This window comes from Rhinatrema bivittatum, chromosome 17 (genome assembly GCF_901001135.1).
Source record: "Rhinatrema bivittatum chromosome 17, aRhiBiv1.1, whole genome shotgun sequence".
Taxonomy (NCBI): Eukaryota; Metazoa; Chordata; class Amphibia; order Gymnophiona; family Rhinatrematidae; genus Rhinatrema; species Rhinatrema bivittatum.
Window position 1 is genome coordinate 19,659,464 of NC_042631.1, and position 24,416 is coordinate 19,683,879.

General features: G+C 44.0%; 2 protein-coding genes across 9 annotated transcripts in view; one reads left to right on the plus strand and one right to left on the minus strand.

Annotated features, from left to right (window-relative positions):
- USP47 (ubiquitin specific peptidase 47) overlaps window positions 1–7,187 on the minus strand; it is a 147,593-nt gene extending 140,406 nt beyond the window's left edge. Inside the window, exon 1 of one of the 4 annotated variants that reach the window (XM_029583054.1) lies at window positions 7,000–7,187. In XM_029583054.1, coding sequence (XP_029438914.1) covers window positions 7,000–7,038 — 39 coding nt within the window. In that variant the 5' untranslated portion in view covers window positions 7,039–7,187. Of the gene's footprint in view, window positions 1–6,850; window positions 6,950–6,999 lie in introns of those variants that run through there. The other 3 variants (XM_029583053.1, XM_029583058.1, XM_029583055.1) reach the window with 3 other exon arrangements.
- Window positions 7,188–12,371: 5,184 nt separating this feature from the next.
- Window positions 12,372–23,877, plus strand: LOC115079450. Of its 5 annotated transcripts, none has more exons than XM_029583060.1 (4): window positions 12,372–12,479; window positions 12,967–13,028; window positions 16,995–17,145; window positions 21,287–23,877. In XM_029583060.1, exons 3-4 carry the CDS (start codon window positions 17,056–17,058, stop codon window positions 22,925–22,927), a joined length of 1,731 nt encoding a protein of 576 aa, XP_029438920.1. In that variant the 5' UTR covers window positions 12,372–12,479; window positions 12,967–13,028; window positions 16,995–17,055; the 3' UTR covers window positions 22,928–23,877. The 5 variants fall into 5 exon arrangements, with proteins under 5 accessions (XP_029438920.1, XP_029438922.1, XP_029438919.1 ...); XM_029583062.1 differs by having other exon boundaries at window positions 17,006–17,145; XM_029583061.1 differs by lacking the exon at window positions 12,372–12,479 and adding an exon at window positions 12,780–12,856.
- The last annotated feature ends 539 nt before the right edge of the window (window positions 23,878–24,416 follow it).

Here is a 24,416-nt window from a genome sequence, read left to right on the forward strand (position 1 = left end):
CTAATATAACTTAGTAAAGTTCTATATAAATGGGTTTTTCCTGTTCCACCAGGACCATCTAAAAAGAAACATTTAATTTGTTGTGTGGTAGAATTCATAGCAGTTTTTATTGCATCAAAAGCTTGTTTTTGTTCAGGGTTTAAACTTGCTTCCAATTCTTCAGATAGTTGTCTTTCAAGTTGCACATTAATTCCCTCATTAAACTGAATCGGTAGTTCTGCCAATGGTATTTGTAGGCAAAAGTCATTGCATCTTTTTCCATGTGCCATCAAAACATCTTCTATATCTCTTAATGCATAAGATTCACAGAGGTTGCACTCATGGGACAGGAAATGACCATGTTTTTTACAGAAGTCATCAATTAAACTTGTTTTATGATTATTCCATAAAGTGGACATGTCAGTGAGCCCACTGTAAATACAAATATAGGCAAATAAATCCCTTAAATTTCTGGGCATAGCAGCGCCTGCAGCATCAACTAATGTATCATCCCAAACATTTTCATCAGTTGTCAAACCTTGTGCTTTAGCAGCCTGAAAGTATGTTTCGTACTGAACTCCATTAACGGTTTTTAGAAATTCAAAAGACGTTGCTCCTGGGACATGTAGTAGTATCAATCTTAAGAAATAACGTTCAGTATCACTGATGCTTACGGGATACATTCTTCCAATTGTTTTTCCAAATCCAGCTTTTCTAGGTAGCCATTTGCGGTCTTTTTGACTGAATACAAAGTGTTCTGGGATCTCAGTGTATGTGTACACACGTGCTGCATCATTTTCTTGATTCATGTTAAACCATGCAGTTAAAGTGGTGTCCTTATCTTCCTGAAGAGCTCTAGAAACACTTTGTAAATCAGGGCGATATAGAACAGTTTGTTCACCTTTGAGATGAATTGCTAGTCTCATTATTGAGTGGCTTTGCTGATGCATGTCAAATCGAAAAATTCTCCACATAGCTTCAGGAGGGCTGACATAGCGAGAATCAATATAAGTTTGTACTTCATCAACTTTAAAATTCACATTGGCGCAATCATTGCCTTTAAATGCATATTTGAACAAATATTTAACACTTTTAAAAGAAGCACAAATTTCAACATTAATGTGACAATTGTAACGAAGTGATAAGTACGGATTGTAAGGAACAACCCAACTATTATCAATCCTATGTTTGCCAAGTGCTACAGGATCTAGTTTTCTTCTCTGATAAGTAGGATATCCATCCTCATTGTTAGCTGTTTCATTTCGAAACTTCTTTGGAAAACCTTTAGAACACTTTCCATCAACTAAGCATGGGGAATTTGGATTTCTTCCATCACATGGTCCATGTATCATATTTGTTTTTATAATTTGGTGCAATGTAGGTTGTAAGTCAGCATCTGGAAGTTCTGCGCAAACAATTTGATCAATTGTGACTACATCTTTTGGTTTGTCGCTAAGAGCTAAGGTGAAGATCATATGTGCATGTGGGAGCCCTCGTTTTTGAAACTCAATTACCTGAACATATGCGTTTACTTTCCCAAATATTTCATCCTTCACAATTTCTTCCATAAGTTCTTTAAGTTTAAGTTTAAAAACCCTATCAACCAAGTCTGGTCTATTTGCAGGCACTTCACCACTTGCCATATTTTCGGTAATTTCTTTCCATTTTGGATTACATGTCATTGTAATAAAAAGGTCTGGTTACCATGTTTCATTGTGATCGCCATTGCATCTTGGTAACATTGTTGCATATTTCTGGGGCTACCGGTAAAACTTGATGGCAAAATAACCCGTGTTCCAGCATTTTGGGCTTCACCATCGTCTGCAATATGGTGTAACTCATTACGCTTTTCTGCTCTAAGCTCTTTTTGCTTGCTTCTTACGAAGTTGAGGTCATTGCTTTCAGCTTTAACATAAGCATCAACAATGTATTGTTGTGTCAACCGTCCTGCTCTTAGAAAAGGATTAAAATTGTCCCTAATTTGCAGATAATAGGAATAATATTGTTTAAGGGATATTTGCCTTGAGCTTGTTGCTCTTACATTGTGTAAAGCTAAGCCAATACCCCAACTTTGTTCACCATTTGGAAATAAAAGGGGATAACAAAGAGCATCCAAATTTCTGTGTCTATAGTCTACTCGATTTGTTCCATGTACACTTTCATCAGGTCTCAAATGAACCAATAAATCTCTGTCAATCGGGGGTTCTCCATCAGGGCTGACAAACACCATAGCAACCTCATTGCAACGTTGTGGATTGTATCGTCTAGGATCTGAAGCCCTGTTTTGTAAAATTCTCATACATATATTAGAAGTGTTAACATCATTACCATGTAGTTGTATCTGTTCTTTTTCAACCTCATGCATCATTTTGTATGCTCGGGCCAAGGGATTAGATCCAATAATATCAGCTAACTTTTCCATTATATGTCGTTTGCAAGTCTTGTTTGCAGGATTATTCATCCTTTCATTATTTGCAAGTGACTCATCTAAAATATATAACTGAGCATATTGTGGATCCTTATCTTCAGGTGGATGAAGGGTTCCTGAAAGATGATACATTTGGCCATGTATTTTAAAGCAATATGGCCCAAAACCTTTGGGGACATTAATCTTTGCTCCAACTGACACAAAGGCTAATGCACTATTGTAAGATCTTATATTTTGCATAAATATTTTAGAATGTGGATCTTGTCCACTCATCAGGTTAATAATGTAATCATTTGTAGTTATACCTGGCAAAACAATAGCTCCTTTATTGCAACAGACATTAAATTTTTTGTCGCTTGGGAGTTCATTTTTAAAGTGTTTTGCTCTACAGTGTTCACAAATGTTGTTGATATTACCAAGGTCGCTAATTTTTATATTAATTTCCGTAAACTCATGTAATCTTCGTAAACCTTTCTTTCTAGATATTTCAAGGTCAAGTAATCGATTTTGAATCCTTGAGTTTTGACGTCTTTGTCTTTCTGCAACCCTTTGTTCTTCATTCCGATTCACTCTTAAAATGCGAAGTCTTTCCAGCTCTGTATTTCTTTCTTCTTGAGATCTATTTTGACGTCTGATTCTTTTGCTTTCAGCTTTCTTTCTCTTAAACTGAAAATCATGAGGAGCACGCTCATTTGCCGCCATTTCTCGTTTTCTACGTGGCATATTTTTTTCAGAATCAATTAGGAACTGGGCCAATATTCAGTCAAATACCCAGTGGCCTATGTTTCATACATGTAGGTAATTTGTACCTGGAGTGTATATTCAACATTAAGCAATTAAACAATATTTGTTCAGAATGAATTAGGCAGTGTAGCAACTTTCAGTCAAGTAGCCAGTGGCCTATGTTAAATACGCCTCTTTCCTTTCTTACCTAGTAGCTATAATCAGCTGTCACCAAGATTTCCGCATAACAAATTAGGCAGTGTGGGAACTTTTAGTAACTTAGCCAGTGGGCTTTCCTTAAAATGTCTGACTGCTTTATATTCAGCACTAACCAACTTTAGCCACAAAATTGACAAACTTCACTGAGAGTTCCTTTCCCCACACACTTTTTAACCAATTCGTTCTTAAATGTACTGTCAGGAAGTCAGTCAGCATTCAGTACTTCCCTGACAGATGCTCTCTCCAAACACAGTTCAAAGCAGGACGTTGGTGTGTGGCAACTTTCAGTCACTTAAGCCAGTGGGCTTTCCTTAAAATGTCTGACTGGTTTATATTCAGCACTAACCAACTTTAGCCAGAAATTGACAAACTTCACTGAGAGTTCCTTTCCCCACACACTTTTTAAGCAATTCGTTCTTAAATGTACTGTCAGGAAGTCAGTCAGCATTCAGTACTTCCCTGACAGCTGCTCTCTCCAAATACAGTTTAAGCGGGACGTTGGTGAAGGCTCTGTGCTCTGCACATGCGCGGCAGCTGGCTGACAGCTCCTGTCTCCAAACATCAATGCAGCATGCTAGATTTTTGTTTCCTCTCCTCTGAAAACTTTGCTGAGCTCTTGGCAGACCTTGCAAATTTCCCAAGTCTGTTGTGTGTTTGACACTGATGACAACACTCCGTTCCCCCCTCCCCCCCCCCAGCACCGGAGGGGGGGGGGGAACGGAGTGTTGTCAGTCTGAAATACACAATAGACCTGAGAAATTTGCGTTCCTCCCTCTCTGTGTACTGTGCCTTTCCTTGAAGATTCAGACATCTCTATTACCTCCCCCCTTCCACGGCGGCAGAGGGAAGGACTCAGGCTGTGGAAAACAGGTCATTATAGTTGCCGTTCACTTTCGGTTCTCGGGGGGGGGGGGCTGGACGTCTACAAAGTACAGTATTGCTCCAAGCTTACCTGAGATGACAAAAGCCGCAGTGCCTGTGATGCAGGATGCAAGACGCCGGCTGCTCACTCCATTAACCGCGGCCTCCCTCTTGCTACACCGCGATTGCAGATCTCCAGGGGTCTCCCTCTCTCGGGTGCACGCGCGACTCCTCGCAGCCCACACCCGGTTCCAGCACAGTGCGCGCTCACGCGACTCCCTGAAGCCTTCACCCGCCTCCATTTCCTTCCGACGCCGTACTCGCGACTCCTCGCAGCCCACACCCACCTCCATTTCCTCCCGGCGCCGTAAGCGCGACTTCCTGCAACCCTCACCCGACTCCATTAGATTCTGCCGCTGTGCGAGTGCGACTCCCCGCAGCCCTCACCCGGCTCTATTAACTCCTCCCGTTCCTGCCGGCAGATCCCCCCCCCCCCCCCCCCCCCGAGATCTGCCGGCAGGAGCGGGAGGAGAAGTAGCGGTGCCGCTACTTCTCCCCAGATCTGCCGGCAGATCTCGGGGGGGGAGGGGTGTCACTCTCCCCCCCCCCCCCCGAGATCTGCCGGCAGGAGCGGGAGGAGAAGTAGCGGCGCCGCTCCTGCCGGCACCGCTACTTCTCCTCCCGCTCCTGCCGGCAGATCTCGGAGGGGGTGTCACTCCCGCGCGCGCGGCGGCGCCGCTGCTGCTTCTCCTCCCTCTCCTGCGGCCCCACCGCCATTTTTTTTTCCGGGCACGCACGGCTCTGATCAACGTGCTGGCCCGCACATGCGCAGTAGAGCTGCGCTCTACTGCGCATTTGCGGGCCGTCGGTCACAGGCCATTTATAAGGTAGATAGGCACCTGTCCGGCCGCAATTTTTTAAACATTGTTAAACGGACTCCACGCCTAATTAGACTCCCATGTTAGGGACTCTAATAAACAGCTGCGGCCTTTGCATCCAAACTGTGTCACATTTTCCTTATGTGCAAGGTTGGGGTGCGGCCAGATAGGAGCCCATGGGTGTCCAGGCTGGCCGGTTATTTCTTCTTTCCAAATCCCTACTCAGCAATAATCTACGTTGGACTCTTTTATCATGGACTAAGTTAATGCACTAATCTAAAAATATATGTATCCAGCCAAATGCCTCGGAATACTGACCTTTTTACTTTTAATAAACTTAAGAAGTACCTCTTTACACAAAAAGAAAGGAAACCTTGGAATAAAGCCAGTCATTTCTGAGTCGTGCTACTGAATGTGGGGGAATATAAACATTTTTCTGGCCTAGGGAATTCTTTTGAAACCATGTTTTATTTTATATACTGTAGCGCAAATGAAGTAAATGCAACACAGTGACAGCCACACTTCGTCTTTATAGATGACCACTAAGTTCACTTCTCCTAATCGCAAACACATTTTGGATAGTTTTTTTCTATTGCAATGGATTATGACATTATTGAAGCCACAGAGAAACAACGTCAACTGCAAAAGAGTTTTCTTTACTTCAATAATTAGAGAATAGCAGTACAGTACTGAAATAAATGGTAAAGTGTTCAGTAAAGTGCTAACTTTTGCTAATTAGCACCAATTTATCAGTGTGTCAAGAGCCAGTTTTTCATCAAATTGCTGCCCACCAGAATAAACATAACTTAAGTAGCAATCAGGGAAAGCCTATTAAGAGGCTAAATTAATCTGCTTACAGTACATGCATAAATACAATTTACTTTACCATCTTGAATTCCACATTCCTTTTAGTCTGTTATGATTCCATCATGAAGAAAATAACAGATTTTAAGTAACTAAGAAGCACATTTTAATGTAGAAAAAGATATACCCATACACTATAAAAGTCACACTGCAACTTCTACTTTAGCTCCTTCAACGCAGACCATAAAATAAACATGTTAAATCCTTACAAAAAGTACTAGCAGCAGCTGTGCCGAAGTTTTAAAAAGTTATGAGTAAGCCAGCAGGCCCTCAGCGTACATCAATATAAAGTATTCAGTAACAAAGGATATGATCTTTAGTATTCCCAATGCAAGATTTTACAAGATATGAACAGTATCGATACCAACCAAAGTAGTAAATGGAAAATGCAACACTTATTAACTGTTTAAAAGAAAAATTACACATAACAATCCTGAATTGCAAAATTTAAGATAAAGTAGTTAGGGGATGAATGAACACTGTCTGTCATTGAAGGCTACTGATGTTCCACGACTTGCAAGAACGAGTTCTCACCCCTGTTGCCCGTGTCCCCATCTAAAGCCCAAGCTGTCAGGACTTCCCTTCTCTCTTTATCCGCAGAAGACAGATCTGATTTTTTTTTTATGAGGGGATAGCACAAAAATTCCATACAGAACCCCGTTTTCACTTCGCAGAAATCCTTCACTCCGCCGCTTGCCCCCCTGCACCTGTTCGAGCTCGGCGGCGCCTTCCCTCACATCCCGTGCAAATTGTACCCCCCAAGGAGGCCGGCGGACGCCTCGCGCAGGCTGCAACCTCCATCCCCGGCCAGCACTTTCGCTTTAAGGTTAACCAGGAACAGGACAAGCGGGCTCTCACCACCAGCTCCTTATTAAAGGGACAGGAGGGGCATATTTACCAAGCAGCCCTTGGGCTGGCCGGGGATCAAGCTCCCTATTCGTACTTCTAACCGGGCAGAGCGTGGATTTTCTGCTATTCTCATTTGTGACGTGCGTGGTTTCTTAGCTTCCCGCTAGGGCCCCCTCTCTCTCGCCCACCTCCCCTCACCTCTCTGGGTACGAGGTGGCTCTCCTCGCCAGGCACCATCTCTCCCGCCGCGCACACTGGAGAGGGGGGGGGGGGGGTCCGCTCCAGCCGTGAGTCAGCAACGGGATACAGGGTCCAACATCCTTCCCAAAAAGCACGGAATTATTAAATAAGAATTGTGTTTAAAATTAAAAAAAAAAAAAAAGCAACCAAGGTGCCAGAGAGGAGGGGGGGGGGGAAAAAAAAAAACCACACACACACACAGCCGACGCAGTGACACTCCAGCCCGTGCGCAGAACCAACACCGCCAGATGCAATCAATGGAAAAATGGCCGCCTCCCCTCTCGCGAGAGCGGGGAGTCTGCCCGCCCCCCCCCTCTCCTGCTGTCGTCATTTCCCGTCCGCTCGAGGCAGGTACCTGAGCCGAGCACCGGGATTCTGCGGGGCGCGGGACGCGGGACGCGATCGGGAGGAAGCGGTGAAGGCACCCGGCGTCCGACAGCTCTCGTTCCACGCGCAGCGGGGGGAGGGACACGGAGAGAGGGCTTTCGCTCACACTTGATGATAGTCTGGCAGCAGAGGCGCCTGATTTAGAAATGTTGAACATATTTTAGGAAAGGTTTACCCGATTCTTCAAATGTGTTATGGATTGCACGCTGAATAAATCTGTATTATCTTGGTTAAATGTCAGTCTCAAGTTGTTAAGGGTGCTTCTGATTTTTCATGAAGCCTCAAATAACTGAATTCTCAAGTAGTGAAGCTCTTGGAAACATCAAGTACCCACTATGCAGCGGATATCAACAACATGAGAAAGGTGACCAGCAATTTACCGGAAAAGGCCCTTTGGCGTTCCTTGTTCTCCCTGCAGTTTAAAGGGCAGTTTGTGTGCTGGTGATATTTGTCTGTCTTGGTGTCATGCCAATGCTGCGGCCAGAGTCCTGACGGGTAAAAGAAAATCTGATCATATCACACCCGTTCTCAAGCAATTACAATGGCTCACAATTGAACAAAGAATCGAATTTAAGATTTAAGAAATTATTCTTTAAAACAAAATCACTGGCCATATAGATAGACATTGCTTATTAGGGAATAGTCAACATGGTTTTAGCAAGGGGAAATCTTGCCCTACAAATCTATTAGACGTTTGACGATGTAAATAAACACATAGATAAAGGTGATCCAATTGACAGTGCATTTGGATTTTCAGAAAGCATTTGACAAAGTCCACCATAAGAGCCATTGGATAGGAGGGAGTGTCATACTGTGCACTGGTATTTAGTTAAAAGACAGGAAACAGGAAGAAAAGACATTGGTGGAATACCACAGGGATCCATCCTGGGACCTGTGCTGTTTAACGTATTCATAAATGTTCTGGAAAAGGGAACGACAAGTGAGGTGATCAGATTTGCAGGTGACACAAAAGTATTCAACGTCATTGCCTCTGTATTGATCTATGGTGTGACTGCACCTTGAGTGCTGTGTGCAGTTCTGGTCACCCCCATCTCATAAAAGACATAGCGGAAGCAAAAAAGGTGCAAAGAAAAACAACAAAAATGATAAAGGGAGTGGATTGAAATCCCTATGATGAACGACTATACAGGTTAGAGCTCTTCAACTTGGAAACAAGACGGCTGAGAGGGGTTCATAATAGAAGTTTATAAAATTATGAGTGGGGTCGAATGGGTAACAAGGACAGTTATTTACCCTTTCAATTAATACTAAAACAAGTCAAGTGACTTGGGTTGTGTGTGTGTGTGTGTACAGTTGTTTATTATGTTGTGGTTTTTTTTTTATCACATTGATTTATGCAAGTAAAGTGATTTATTAAGCCAATAAACTAAACTAACAATCAGCAGAACAAATCATAGAAAGTACTTTTTCACTCAACATACTATCAGGCTGTGGAATCTGCTACCAGAGGACATAGTCAAGGTGACCACTAGCATAGCAGAGTTTAAAAGAGGTTTGGACAAGTTCCTAGAGGAAAAGTCCATAAAACTTTATCAGCCAGGCAGACTATAGAAAGCCACTGCTGTGCCTAGGAGTGAGTAGTGTGAAATCTGCTTTATAGGATCTGCCAGGTACTTGTGACCTGGATTGGATACAGGATGCTGGGCTCGATGGACCTTGGTCTGACCCAGCACGGCATTTCTTATATCATGAAATGAGGCACGGAGGCAATAACTGAACGAGTGGCTGACTCCAGACTTGCCGCGGCGCCCACGGTCACATAAGTGCACGCTCAGGCACGTTCTGAATCGGCCACTTACTGAGCGCGCCCCTGTCTTCCACTGTAGCCCAGGGTCCCAGCAGTCAGCCGCACAGAGGCCTGCCAGGACCCCATCAGAGCAGAGCGGGTAAAGCAGTGAGTACCGCCAGGGACGGACATGCTCCACTGCATCCAGAGGCACAGACACAGCAGGAGTCAGGCCATGGTGCATACATACGGAGACCACGTCCACCTGTCATTTTGTGATGGGCCCTATGAGCTAGTTTTATGATAACCAAGAGTGTCTCGACTGAGTGAAGCACAGCCGGTAAAAGCACTTTGATAAATTGGTAACATTCACTAGATTTGGCAGGTATAAATACTGTTCATGCAATTCCAACACCGTATTTTCTACTGTTTTTTTTTAAATCGTACATCTACTGCAGATTTTCCTCCCCTATAATACATAAATAATAAAAGCACAGGAGGTCTGCTTTCTCAGCAGCAGATTGGTTGTGCTTAAATTGCACAGCTGTCAAAAACCTATAGTAACGAAGCTGTAACTTTCCATCTTTCATAATGGAATTGTTCCCTTAACATAAAATGAGAAGCTATTGAAATGTCAAAGGTCAATAAAAGAATAATCATCTTTCCAGTTACCTCATGCTCAAGGAGCTTGCAATGATTCATCCAGAATTTCAGCCCTATGACTATATAACTGTATTTTGTGAAGTTAAACATTTTTCAGACCGTATTTGTGGGGGAAATTATTGGATTCGCTAGATTTTCATGATTTTCTTACCTTACTTGTTAAACTCTCGGCAAAAGGGAGAATTAGTTTGTGTTCCGTACTGCATCAGTGCATATTTACTCTGAATATGTTTAGTTAAGAACATAGAAACAAATGAAAACATGCATTTTATATTTGTTTTACAGTATCCTATATTTTGTTTAATGGGCATGCCACCACATTGGAGCTTTGCACACCACTAAGGGCTATAGTCCAACAATAACGCCTCAATCACTGGGATTATAATAACTTTTTTTGAGTATTTAAGGTCATCCTTCTCACACAAACAAGGAAAGCCTCACGATATGGTGCATCTTTTCCCCTACTGCCTCAAAAAGTTAAGCCATCATTCACTTAAAATGCCTTGTGAAGTTCAGAGCCCTTTAATAAGAACTGACTGTACAGTGCTGGCGTGTCCCAGCGTGTTTGTTAAGAAGGTGTAGCTGTTTGCGTGAGAGTGAACGTAACTGGCGGAAGTGGTCAGTTGGCTCAAGAGTCGGTTTCTCCGAGCCGCTCCAGAGACGGGTTATGTCTCTGCGCGGGTGTGTTTCCGCCGCGGCAGCTGTGCACGGCCTACGGAGTTACCTGAGAGCACAGGAGAGAAAGTAACTTTGACAAACAGCAAGGGTTTAAAGTGGAAAGGAGAGTATTTATGCCTTTAAAGTCATTTAATAAAGTTTCTATGATTTCATTAGAAGATTTCATTAGAAGATATCTGCAGAGGGTGTCTGCAGGCTTTTAATTGGTATTTTATAATACCTTTCAATTGCAGATAATTTGGAATCTCCTATAACTCAGAGACGCTACGGCCACTCTGGGTGGCCAGGGGCACATAACCGGGCAGCCGCTTTCAGTCACCCCCATAGTGCACAATTTAGTTGGCATGGGCCCCAGCTTCTAACCATTGGGGGGTCCCTGGGGTGTAAAACAATAGAGGGGGGGGGGACAAAATTCAGGAGGAACAGGTACAGGAGGGAGGATGGGGGATTAGCATGGCAAGAGCCAGTTGCTCAGGGCAGGCATAGGGGCGGACCCCGGGGTTTAGCTGCTGGTCCCCGAGGCTTCACGGCTGGGACTGAAAGCTGTGCAAACAAAGAAGACGATGACCTGAGTACCAGGGCTAAGAAGTAAACACGTACTGTTTGGCATAGGATTCGCACTTTGCGTCAATCAATGTGAGCTTCTTATGCCAAAACATGTGGGCTTCTGTAGTAAATTTGAAATTTACAAGTGAGGAGAACTTCTCGGCCCCAGCTCACTTGGTTTCCAGGGACTTGTCCAGGGTGGACTGACCTATCGGGGGATCGGGCTTCCCCCTGTGGGCCGGTTGCTCCCATCATGTGTTTTTTTTTTTTGTAAATAAGAATTCCTGCCAAAAAAAAAATGAGAAGGGCTGCTGCGGCCGGAAAAAAGATCTACAAAGTTGCGGCAGAGAGGATGAAGGTGCACTTGAAGTGAGGCCTTGTGGGCTGCGTCACAGCTCATTCTGCTGTGCCTGAAGAGGACCTGAGAGCTGCAGCATGGAACGGCTCCCCTATGAGGAAAGGCTAAAGAAGTTAGGGCTGTTCAGTTTGGAGAAGAGACAGCTGAGGGGGGATATGATAGAAGTCTACAAAATCATGAAAGGACTTGAACAAGTTAATTAATGTAAATCAGTTATTTACTCTCTCAGATAATAGAAGGACGAGGGGGGCTCTCCATGAAGTTAGCAAGTAGCACATTTAAAACAAATCAAAGAAAATTCTTTTTCACTCAGTGCATAAACTCTGGAATTCATTACCAGAGGATGTGGTTATGACAGTTAGTGTAACTGGGTTTAAAAAAGGTTTGGATAAGTTCCTAGAGCTTAATAATTAATAAGCTACTATTGCTTATTAATTAATAAGCAATAGTAGCTTGAGATGTATTTGGGTACTTGCCAAGTTCTTATGGCCTGGGTTGGCCACTGCTGGAAACAGGATGCTGGGCTTGATGGATCCTCAGTCTGACCCAGTATGGCATGTTCTTATGGCCCTATGGGTCCCCCTAGCCAGAGGGGTTTTCAGGATATGCTTAATGAATATGCATGAGAAATATTTGCATACACAGGAGGTAGTGCTTGCAAATAAATCTCATCCCTATTCATTAGGGATATCTTGAAAACGAGACTAGCTGGGGGGGGGGGGGGGTGTCCCTATAGGACCGGTTTGAGCACCCCTGCCTTAAACCAGACAGGTCCCAGCACAGATGTCTGAACCAGTACTGGCTGCGGATCCTCTTCCCTCCTTAGCCTAGCCGTCCCTGCCGCCCCAGCGCGGCTCTGCTCCGCTCCTCAGTACCCGCTCCTTCCTGACCCTTTTTTTTTTTTTTTTTTTTGCAGCCTGACCCCCTTCGGGCTGACCTCCGCGTGCCCTCGGCGCCAACCACCTGGCTCGTGCAGCCGTGGAGCACGAGGAGGAAGCGCGGGGAGTGTGGGGGGCGTGCGCGCGCGCGACCACCCGAGCTTCCCGAAGGGCGCAGCGGGTGGGTGAGGGAGAGGCTAATTTGGGGCTTTTTTTTTTTTAATTATTTGTTTGCCTTTAATATGCCTGGTGTATTTATTTAGGGAGGGGGGGGGGGTCCCTCTGGCGCCTGCAGGTTGGGCTGGGTTTCCCAGCAGGGCTGAGGGAAACCTGTGCCGCTTGCCCTCTTCTTACAGGGGGGGGCGGGGATACGAAGCGGATGCACCGGGCTTTGCACTTTTCGCAGGTCGCGGCCGGTTAGCAGCAAAGGGCTGCGGCGCTGAAACCGCGGGTTACATTGTAATACCCCCCCCCCCCCCCCCATCACGATGGAGCGCAAGGTGAAACAAAGGGCAGAGGGTTTAAGAAAGGGGCTCTGTGCCTCCGCCTTGCACGGGGGTAAAAGCTGGAAACGGGCCGTAGTTACGTGAAATGCTTTCTCCCAAAGCCCAGTGGCCGCCATCCTGCTCGCTGCGCACTAATTCTGCATTTTCCTTCCTCTTCCACAGAGAGAGAGAGAGAGAAAGTCTCCGGGCATCGCTTAGATTCAGTTCTGCAGAGCAAGCAGCAGGTCAGTGAATTGTTGCTAACGGTCGGAGAGGCTCTCATTATGTTTTCTTTGGGGTTTTTTTTGACGTTTTGAATGGTTGGGCAGACTTGGAAATGATCGCGTGTGTTTGTTGCATGGGAGCCGCGTAGACCCCTTCGATAGAGCAGAGAATATACCTTTTTGTATAAATAAAAATGATCAATATGATTCCATGTTGCTTTCCACTATTACAGAAATGTCATTATTAAACACCGAAATTGGAAAGCAGGGATGACATAGGGGTAAATAGGGGATACTTCATTAAAGGAGGCTCTATTGATCAGAATATTATTTATTGTTGAGGGGTTAAAAGGGCCAAATGAGGACATTTTTTGCTTTCAGTCTGTAATAGGCTGTAAAATGGGTTTAAGATTTGTCATTGATTATGGTTATTAGGCTGGTTGAGAAATTAAACAGTCATGGGACTGGGGCTGGATGAATTGGTCTCATTAGATATGAGTGTGTGGGACTGATTGGTTCGGATTCATGGGATGCAGAAGGGAGGCTGCTGTGAGATTCGGATGGGATATTTAGGGGAGCTTGTTAGAGGTTAATATAAGGAGTGTTGATGTGGATGGTTTAGGTTTAATAGCCAGATTGAATTTGTGATGTGTTGATTTGAGATGATGTACTATGTTTCTGCGGGATTTAATATGGATGGGGAAGGGCAGGAATGGGATGTGGGAGTTTTTTTTAACAATTAAAAGGTTATTACATGCAATCAAATAAATAAATAGGAAGTCAATAAATTAGACTTGAGGGCTTTTCATAGAACAAAAATATTTTCTCATGTAATAAGCAAGAAAATCCTTAAATTTGTTGATGCTCAGAGAAATGAAACTATCTTATATAGTGGCTAGGATCTGGATTGTAATAATAAAAGGAACAACAGATAATGGTATACTGAAGAAAATAAGGTGTTGTGACATATGAATGACTTTTAACTTATTACAGTGACAGTTTGGTTTTTTTTTGGGTTTTTTTATATGAAAGTTTTCTGCTGCTTTGAGTAGATCATGCACAAATCCAGACAGTAAATCCATAATATATCGGGTTTGGTAGTGTGTCTGTCAGTGCTAGCGCATGTTCCCCAGCCCGCCGATAGATGGCGCTATAATATATCGGGCTTGGTAGTGTGTCCGTCAGTGCTCGCGCATGTTCCCCAGCCCGCCGATAGATGGCGCTATAATATATCGGGCTTGGTAGTGTGTCCGTCAGTGCTCGCGCATGTTCCCCAGCCCGCCGATAGATGGCGCTATAATATATCGGGCTTGGTAGTGTGTCCGTCAGTGCTCGCGCATGTTCCCCAGCCCGCCGATAGATGGCGCTATAATATATCGGGCTTGGTAGTGTGTCCGTCAGTGCTCGCGCATGTTCCCCAGCCCGCCGATAGATGGCGCTATAATATATTGGGCTTGGTAGTGTGTCCATCAGTGCTAGCGCATGTTCTCCAGCCCGCCGATAGATGGCGCTATAATATATCGGGCTTGGTAGTGTGTCCATCAGTGCTAGCGCATGTTCTCCAGCCCGCTGATAGATGGCGCTATAATATATCGGGTTTGGTAGTGTGTCCATCAGTGCTAGCGCATGTTCTCTAGCCCGCTGATAGATGGCGCTATAATATATCGGGCTTGGTAGTGTGTCTGTCAGTGCTCGCGCATGTTCCCCAGCCCGCTGATAGATGGCGCTATAATATATCGGGCTTGGTAGTGTGTCCGTCAGTGCTAGCGCATGTTCCCCAGCCCGCCGATAGATGGCGCTATAATATATTGGGCTTGGTAGTGTGTCCGTCAGTGCTAGCGCATGTTCCCCAGCCCGCCAATAGATGGCGCTATAATATATTGGGCTTGGTAGTGTGTCCGTCAGTGCTCGCGCATATTCCCCAGCCCGCCGATAGATGGCGCTATAATATATCAGGCTTGGTAGTGTGTCCGTCAGTGCTCGCGCATGTTCCCCAGCCCGCCGATAGATGGCGCTATAATATATCGGGCTTGGTAGTGTGTCCGTCAGTGCTCGCGCATGTTCCCCAGCCCGCCAATAGATGGCGCTATAATATATTGGGCTTGGTAGTGTGTCCGTCAGTGCTCGCGCATATTCCCCAGCCCGCCGATAGATGGCGCTATAATATATTGGGCTTGGTAGTGTGTCCGTCAGTGCTCGCGCATGTTCCCCAGCCCGCCGATAGATGGTGCTATAATATATTGGGCTTGGTAGTGTGTCCGTCAGTGCTTGCGCATGTTCCCCAGCCCGCCGATAGATGGCGCTATAATATATCGGGCTTGGTAGTGTGTCCGTCAGTGCTAGCGCATGTTCCCCAGCCCGCCGATAGATGGCGCTATAATATATCGGGCTTGGTAGTGTGTCCGTCAGTGCTCGCGCATATTCCCCAGCCCGCCGATAGGTGGCGCAGGCGGCTCCCTGCCGCCTTGGCGACTCAAACACACCGTGCAGCGGCTATGTCACAACACCAGCTACAAGAGGTACTTCTGGGGGAATTAAGCACTACTGCGGAATGCAGATTTTGCGCAGAATTCCCCCTTCCCGCAGATTTCCTCCCTTAACTCGCCGATTTCCTCCCTCGCTGGAAGACCAAAACTGGAAGGACAGCAGCCATCGTGGGATAGGCAGAAACTATTTATTTATTTATTTATTTATTTATTTATTTAGAGCTTTTTATTACGGCATTCATGATACAATCATATCATGCCGGTTTACAGATAACAGGGGATGCAGTAACTTGGTACATATAACAAGTGCATAAGAAACAATAAAGTTACAATATAACAGGGTTGCTAGAACTGGTAGAGCAAGGAGACAATAATTAAAGAAATTATACAGAAGTAAATTATTTACAATGAGCAGTATTTACATTGTGCAGCAATGGTCTGTTAATGGATATTAACAGACCATTGCACAAATATAAATACAAATATAAATACAAAATATATAAGAAATACAAAAATATAAAAAATACAAAATATATAAAATACAAAAATATAAAAAATACAAAAATATAAGAAATACAAAAATAGCAGAGGAGACCCTGGCATGCCATGAACGGAGCGATTCCAGGGGCACATGCTCCGTTCGCGGCGAAGATGAAGGCCCAGCACACCGTTCGAGGCGAAAAGGGAAGGCCCCCGTGTGCCGTGAATGGCGCGCCGGGCCTTCATCTTCGCAGCAAATGCCGGTGAGAGCGAATGTGTGTCGGGGAGGGGAGGGTGAGAGAGAGCAGGAGGGTGTGAGAGAAAGCATGGTGGGGATGCCTGTGAGAGAATGTGTGTGTGAGAGAGGGGGGGGTGACAGAGAGCATGGTTGGTAAGAGGGGGGTGGGGAGGGTGTGAGAGAGAGCATGGGAGGTAAGAGAGGGTGGGTGGGGGGATGCTTGAGTGTGGGTTTCAGAGAGAGGGAGCCTATATGAGGGGAGGGGGATGCCAGTGAGAGAGAATGTGTGTGTGAGAGAGGAGAGGGGGTGTGGGGGAGTGCGAGAGACAGCTTGGTAAATAAACTTTGCCAGCCCTGGCTTTAGCAAATGTGCCTCCATGCCCCTTGCCCTGGGAGAAAACAATTTAGTTTTTCCTTTTCAGCTGACGCTTCCATGCAAGAGCATATGTGCCAATAAAAAGGCTCGCTGCCCGGGCATAGAACGGGTACAGTTGCTAATATATATATATATATATATATCTTGGATAAGGTTTGTAAGGCCCATCTAGTCTTCCCAATTTCTTTCCCTGTTGCAATACATAAGTAAGGGGATAATGATGTGCCATGACAAAGTGGATCCAGTGCTGGGTATGCCGTACCAATAAAAAGATTGGGAACCACTGGTTTAGGGTGTGCGGTGAAATGGACTTGATTAAGACCCTGCGTGGATAAATCAAATACACTTCGAGGCATGGGGTAAATTGATGACACTGCTTCAATTAAACTAACTCCAAAATTTCTCAGTTACCTTTCAGGACGACCCCCCTGAACATTTTTTTATAGCGCCATTTTTTATCTGCATTAAATGGTGTCAAAAAACCCCAGGAAGAAAAAAAAATTCAAATGCTGTCCTGGTCATTCCACAGCCTTCCCTGAAGCAGGGAGCACAGAGCCAGTAAGTTTCAGATTTTACTTTTTTCCTCTGTGGATTATTTTTAGAAAGGTGAATTTGCGTTGCGTGTCTTGCTGCTCATTTGACTTAATGCGCAGTTTTTCAGAGCTCTCTGATTTCTGTTGGGCCAGATGGGTTGGTTTTCAATATGTTTGAAGTAGGTTTGCGTTAGTATTTTGTACAATTAAAATGTTTTGTTTTTTTGTTTGTTTGTTTGTTTTAAAGAAAAATCTCACACATTTCTTTATTTTTATTTATTTATTTAAGGTATTTATATACCGTTTTTAAATACAATTTTATCAAAACGGTTTACAAGGATAAAAATAATAATAATAATAATAATAAAACAAATTAAAATTAAGAATAAAATGTACATAAATTAACAAATAGCTAGATAAGTGCTAGCATTTAAACAAAAACTTTAATTAAAATAAAGAGAAAGTGAAATGGTGAAATGTACAGAGTCTTACTTTTCTTCAGTTTTTTGGGTTTTTTTTATAGCTGTAGTGGTCCACCAAATTCTGATTTCCGAGTCAGACTCCTCCTTTCGCAGAGGCAGCACAACCCCTTGGGTTAAAGGAGTCCCAACCAATCACGCAGCAGTGAACCCTGCTAGTCATGGCCGAGAGTGCACACATAACTAGGCTGGAGGGAGTAGATCCCTGTGGCCCCCCCCCCCCCCAGGCCGGAGATTGTCCCTGCAGAGATACTGCGGGGGTTATACGGGAGTGAGGGAAAGGGTTAACAATGTGGAGAAAGGCCCAGGTAGATGCACGTGTGAGCTCATGGTGCTGCAGCCCCGTTAAGAAGCTTGTTCTAATGTTTCTGGAAGTCCAGTGCAGTAGACGGAAGCCTCTGGGGCAGAAGTAGAAATTTCTACTCTTGGTTTTTTTTTTTGTTGTTGTTGTTTTTTTTAACCCACACAATTTCTTTAGGACTTCCACACAGAACTAACAGGCCGATACAGTAAGGAGCGGTAGGAAGAGCTGCGTTAGTGCCGGGCGCACCCGCGGTTGCCGCACGCACAGTCCGGCTCACCTACCGCTCGATACTGTATGTAAATAGCTTGCAAATGCAAGCCGCGTCCAAGAAGCGTCCGTGAAGCGTTAGGCCCGCGCAACCCATTTTACTGTATAGAGCGCTATACAGTATCCTGGGTGCGCTGGCCTAACGCTTCACGGCCACGCTGGTATCTGCCATTTCAAATGACATTTGAAATGACAGGTACCAGGAAGTGGACGGTTCTCCTACGCTCGGGATTGCCAGTCCTCTCTCCCCTCCTCCCGAAGCAAGGCGCAGGGAGGGAGGTGGGGAGAGAGGACTGGTGAAACGACGTGTAAAGCAACGAAGCGACTTACTTTTCTTGCAGCCCTCCTCCGGAGACGGACATCGGCGGAGACGGACCGCGGCTCCCCTGCCTCCCGGGGGGGCAGCCGGCGGCGAAGATGGACGCCTGCACGGGCGAAAGCGGCCCCTGTGCGTGCAATTGGGCCGCTCAAGACGTGACGTCACATGCCGTGACGCCAAACGTCGTGATGTCACGCCTTGAGCGGCCCAATTGCACGCACAGGGGCCGCTTTCGCCCGTGCGGGCGTCCATCTTCGCCGGCAGCTGCCTCCGGGAGGGCAGGGGAGCCGCGGTCCGTCTCCGGAGGAGGGCTGCAAGAAAAGCGAGTCGCTTCGTTGCTACTTTTCACCCATGGACGCGGCCAGGGCAGGTGAGCGGGGGCTGGGGGAAAGTTTGCCGCCTGCCCTTACCCCTGCCTCTAACGCAGGGGTAAGGGCAGGCGGTAAGTTAGCAGGTTAAACGCGCGGCAAAACGGCAGGGTAAAAAAGCGATAGTCGGGGCGCGCGTTACTGTATGGGAGGGAATAGCTAATTGAACCGTTTACATCTGATATACATGCCGCGGGCGGAAGGGGTTACCCGGTGATTTAAAGAGGCGGTAAGAATGGGTTAAAGGGGATAGTGAATCGCGGGTTGGACTAACGCGGCCGAAAAGTGAGTAGAAAGCGGGTTAGGAGCAGGGTAACCACGGCCGCACTTTACTGTATTGACCTGTAAGTAATTTATGCACGGTACACCATGTAAGAAATACCTTTGTTGTAAAGAGTAGTATTTAAAACCAGCCATGGAGTTCAGAAATCATGGCAAGGTGAGCATCAGCGTGTTCCACATTGCTCTGGGTGAATACTGAAAAGGGCAAATGCTTGGATATTTTTAGAACATGTGCCATGTTATTCTCCTGCTGCAAACCAGCTGGTTTTTTTTTCCCCCTAAACTAAAAGGTGAGTCACTTTCAGACTTAGTGAATGCATATTGTCTATTTGTTTGCTCCCTGTGTGCTCCAAAATTACTTTCTATATTAAAGAACAAACTGAACCATTAATTCATGTATGATAGTATATATTTTTTCCCATTAAGAATTGTTGGATTTTACTATGTACAATTCTATTTTATTTACACACACTTTCCCATAAAATGCTCAAGACATGGTACAGCACAATTAAAATTCTCAGTACAATTATTTCAAATAGATGTTTCAGTTATTGCACAGATACTTAAGATATAGTATGTTAATTTTTAAGATTAATTAGATAAGTGAAAATAAGGAACCAGGTGGTTCATAGATATAAAAAAGATGCAATGATTAAAACTCCACCAAACCAAAGACGTCACATACTGGAGTGAGTGGAACTGCAAATTATGGTAGCTCAGGTTAAGGCATTGTTAATTAGGCACTCGTGAGCATACGTGAGGAAATGTTCTGCCAAGACTGTAAGAATTTATGAGACAACGTTCCTTTAATGGATCCAACAATATAGTGAATCTACTAGCTAGCCCCTTCATAATATGATAAGCTCGTTAACGTGTGTATGCTGAGCTTTAATTCAGAGTAGCTTCCATTTCAAGGATGAAATCCTTAATTTTTTAAGACATTTGATTGAGATTGTCTGTGGGACCAATGCTATCATTCATTTTCAACTGAGCCAATAACAGCATAATTGTCAATTGTTTAACCACATACCACAGCCATGTAGGCCATTAAAATGCTGATGGGCTGCACTGGATGCAGATGTTGAGAATATGAAACAACTCAATCACGCCCAAGAACGCTAAGACTTGGTTTCTCTTGGCTCCTACTTTAAGGATGATGATGTCTTTACATCTGCAGGGTATTGATTGGTCCAGATTAAGCACATGATGGCCCCCCCCCCCCCCCCAATAGGCTTTTTTTGAACTGTGTCAGTCCCTGCATTCTCAGTATTTGTTGAATCGCATACTGTGGCTAGGGAGACCACCAAAATGCCTGCTGGAGTCACCGAGCTCAGATTCTGTTAATCACACTAAGGAGCATTTCTCACTCTAAATACGTACTGGAATGCATTGTTTATCCTTGGATCTTGTGGGAACGATGAAACGAGTACACATTGTAAATTGTTGCCTGCTTCAACTATCCTCCATGGATGAGCATATATTTTTCTTCCTTTTATATGCTCGTTTCCGCAGTGGCATTGACACGATTTGATCCATGAAAGATGAATCGCCGGTATCACTAAACATGTCTTGTTGGATTTTTAAAGTAGTTTTCAGGGCTTCTGATTATTGCTACGAAGATACTTTTCTGGCACAGAATAATCTTTGTGTTTATGATTGCCCCTTAGGGATACAATTTCAAATCCATTTATATGCATAAAACACAGGTTGATGCGTGTACGTGGCTTGTTATAAAATTGCCCAGGGGTTGTGTGCATACAAGTATGAGCATAACTTGATTACATGCACAAAAAAAGAAGCATTCTAAGGAGGGGGGGGGGAGGGCTGTGGTGGGGAGTTGAGGCAAAGTTTGGATTTATATGCATGCTTTGGATTTTTAAAAGTACCCATGTAAATTCACAGGGAGAAATTAAACTGCTCTTCATGCAGGTAATTGTGAACACATTTTCACATAATTTTCAAAACAGATTTGTTCGCATACGTTTATTTGAAAATTGGTGCAATTTATGCCTCTTATGTACCCATGATGTTACAAAATTACCTTTTTTTTTTTGTACTTTTAGTATATGAGGTTTTAGTGTGACAGAATTTTGATTATTGCATCTTTTTATGATCTGTGAACCACTTGTGTTTGTTTCATTTTTAAGATTACCCATGAAGAACTGGAAGAAAAAGCTCTGAAGGTTTTATGCCACTGCGGAAAATACCTTGCTTGCATGGAAGGCAGCAAAAAGAGAAGAAAGAAAAAGAAAGAAATCCAAGCAGAAAGAGGGAAATCCAGAAAACATAAAATAAAATGGAAGACGCTGGAAGTGGAAATGATGAACTTATCGGAACTCTGTGCAGGAAAGGAAAACTTAGCTCCTTACCAAGAAAAATCTGTCTTGTCAGGGAACGTTTTAGAGACTGACACTAAAAAGGTTAAAAAGAGTAAGCTTCAGGTTTATAATGAGGAAAATTGTTTGCATAAAAAGAAAAGCAAAAAAAATAATTCTTGTAAGAGCCCGAGTGTTGCATCTCTTCCCTCCCCTTCAGCTGACAAGAAAGCAAAGGGAGTAAAGCAGATGAAACATAAGAAGCACGGTTCAAGCTCTGTGCTGATGAGTAGATCTCAGATGAGACAGCAGAGATTATATAAATACCTGTCCTGCTACCCTTCTCAGAATTCATCTTTCATTGAAGAAACTGAGCAAACTATTGATGTTCGCTCTGAAGATGTGTCCAGATTCAAAGCTGTTTGCCAAAGTGAAGTTCTCGGGTCTGTGTTCCAGAGTTCTGGCGCTGGAAACCTGAGAGCAATTAACAAGCTTAAAAGAAGAGCCCCTGTTTGTGAATCCCTGAAGGCCAGCTGCCACGAATTGAAAGCCTGTCCACGTGACACGGAATCTTCTCCATCAGCTCATCCAGCAGCCCCGGAAAAAATACTCGATGACTTGGAAGATGAACTCTATGCGGAAGATGTGAAGTGTGAAGAGCCCTCTCCCCTAGCTAACTCAAGAACACAGGAAGCGTGCAGCAGTGTCGATCTCAGTCAAGACCTTTTCATAACTCAGAAGTCATTTGAACCCATTCTGGTTTCAAGTAGCGATGATGACGACGATAGCTGTTCATCCTTTCAAAAAAATACCAAAGAGATAAGGGCAGAAGACGACTACAACCACCCTAGACCTATAAACGGGTTGCAGTGGTTTTCTCAGGCACCTTCCAAGAGATTAAAAGCTGTTGAGCAATTCCATACTGCCGGAACCAAGTTAGCATCCTCTGCTAGGAAGAAAAGAATACTCACGAAAGAGAAAGCAACGCAGACTGATGGCTGTCTCAGCTGTCCAGTATCAGCTTCCTCCATTAGCCATGCTAAGAGATTTGTAAATTGTTCTGTGCAGCCACTTGACCTCAGTTTGCCTTCTAGAGTTAGATCAAGCAGTGCAAGTACCAAAGGTGCTTCCTGTCCCTTATCTGGAGAGAGTGATGGCATTTATCTGAGCCCTAAATTTATGCAAAATCCTATGCTGCGTACTGAAGAAGAGCAGCTCCCGACTCCAAACATTCTTTCCATGATCCGTGAGAGAGACAGGGAAAAATGCCCTTTCAGCCAGCTCCGAAAATATGAAGAAGGAAAGTACGTTCAAATGCTCCTGAATTCTTCCTACTTTTTTAAGGGGAAAGGCGAGATAGATATTAGCACTCCTATAGCTCCTTTACTGAAACAAAGGGCAGAAAATGAAAAACGATTGTCTGCAGAGGACAGAAGAGAGAGGACAAGGTCAGGTTCAACACTCAGGCAGTAAAATCAGTGGGATTTTGTTTTACCTTCTCTAATCAGATCATCTGCATTTATACAGTAGCAATGTTAGACATTTCCTGAGGGTGAGGATCACTGCGCCCTGCAGTTTGATGAGAAGTTTGTACGTTTGGGAAATCCTATTTCAAGAAGCGCCATCCTCCCCAGAGTTGATCTATTGAAACTGGTTGTTTGATGTTATAAACCTGTTCTATTTGCTTGTACTTTAGGTTCTAGTACACTTTTTTTTCTCATATTGTTTCAAGGATGGTGTACGGTGAACATGTTCAGTGGTCGGATTCTGGTCCGTGATGCCAATTGTGCTTTAATATTAGTGAACAGATATATTAGTGAATGGATGCTTTTTTATGCTTGCAACTTGTTCCTTTCAAATCAAAATTGGATACTGCAGGCAAAATAAGCTTATTTGTGGTAAATATGTGCCAGAAAATAAGCATATCTTGCTAAACCTTTTGTTTCATGCAGCATTAGTTGCTTGAGTACTCAAAGTATTGAAACAATGAAAAGTACACTGATAACATTTTCACACTGAAGTCTTGATAATTGCATCATTTTGTCTTATCACATAATTCAATACTTTTATTATAAGTCAACTTATTCCATCCTTCATTGTGCTTTATAGTTAGTTGGTTTGGCTGTACAATGCAAATTGTCTTTAATTTGTTGTGTTCATATGCATAATCTTCTTGTCCAAAATGGCATGTTTTTCCATAAAGACGTGTAAGGAAAACTACGCTTTTTTTTTTATAATGTACTGCTTTCTAATATTAAAGAGATGAGACATACCGCAAAGCCTCTCCTGAATAGATGTTGTGATTTGCTTTGTTACCCTGTTCCATCATGAACATGGACATTTATTGAAGTTGTGGATGTAGATTGCTGTTCTAAAATTTCTGTATTAAGAAAAAAGTCATTTTAAAATATAAGCCAGCTTAATATGTTTGCATTAATTTTTGTGTGTGGTACTTCCCTACTGACTTGTACATTTTAGTAATGAGACAGACAAATATTGATCCCATGTGAAGGCAAACCCTATCTTTGGATCCAAGTGCATCCCAGGACATCCATCCAGAAAAATGGCTCAAACTGTCACTAAAGATTACAACATTGTAAAGTACGTCTGTTGAAAACTGTATATTTGTTAGTCTAATGTCCCACCAAACTGCTCTTCTCAGATCAGCTTGTAGGCTGAGGAAGTTGTAGTTCCGTTCCACTGGCATTAGCAAATCTGCTTATTTACTTCAGCCTACATGGTGCAGAAAAATGTAATGGCTTTGAGCAATCACATAGGCCCATTTCCTGGCATCTGCAGCCTCCTTAAATCTGTACAAACAAACACTGGTGACAGGAGCAGAACCGGAGATGCCAGTATTGCAGAGAAGCTTGAAACAAAATGCAGGTGACCCATGAAAGCTCATCCTGTACCTTTCTCACTCAAACCAGCAGACGTTCTACTTAGAACTGACTGGAGGCCA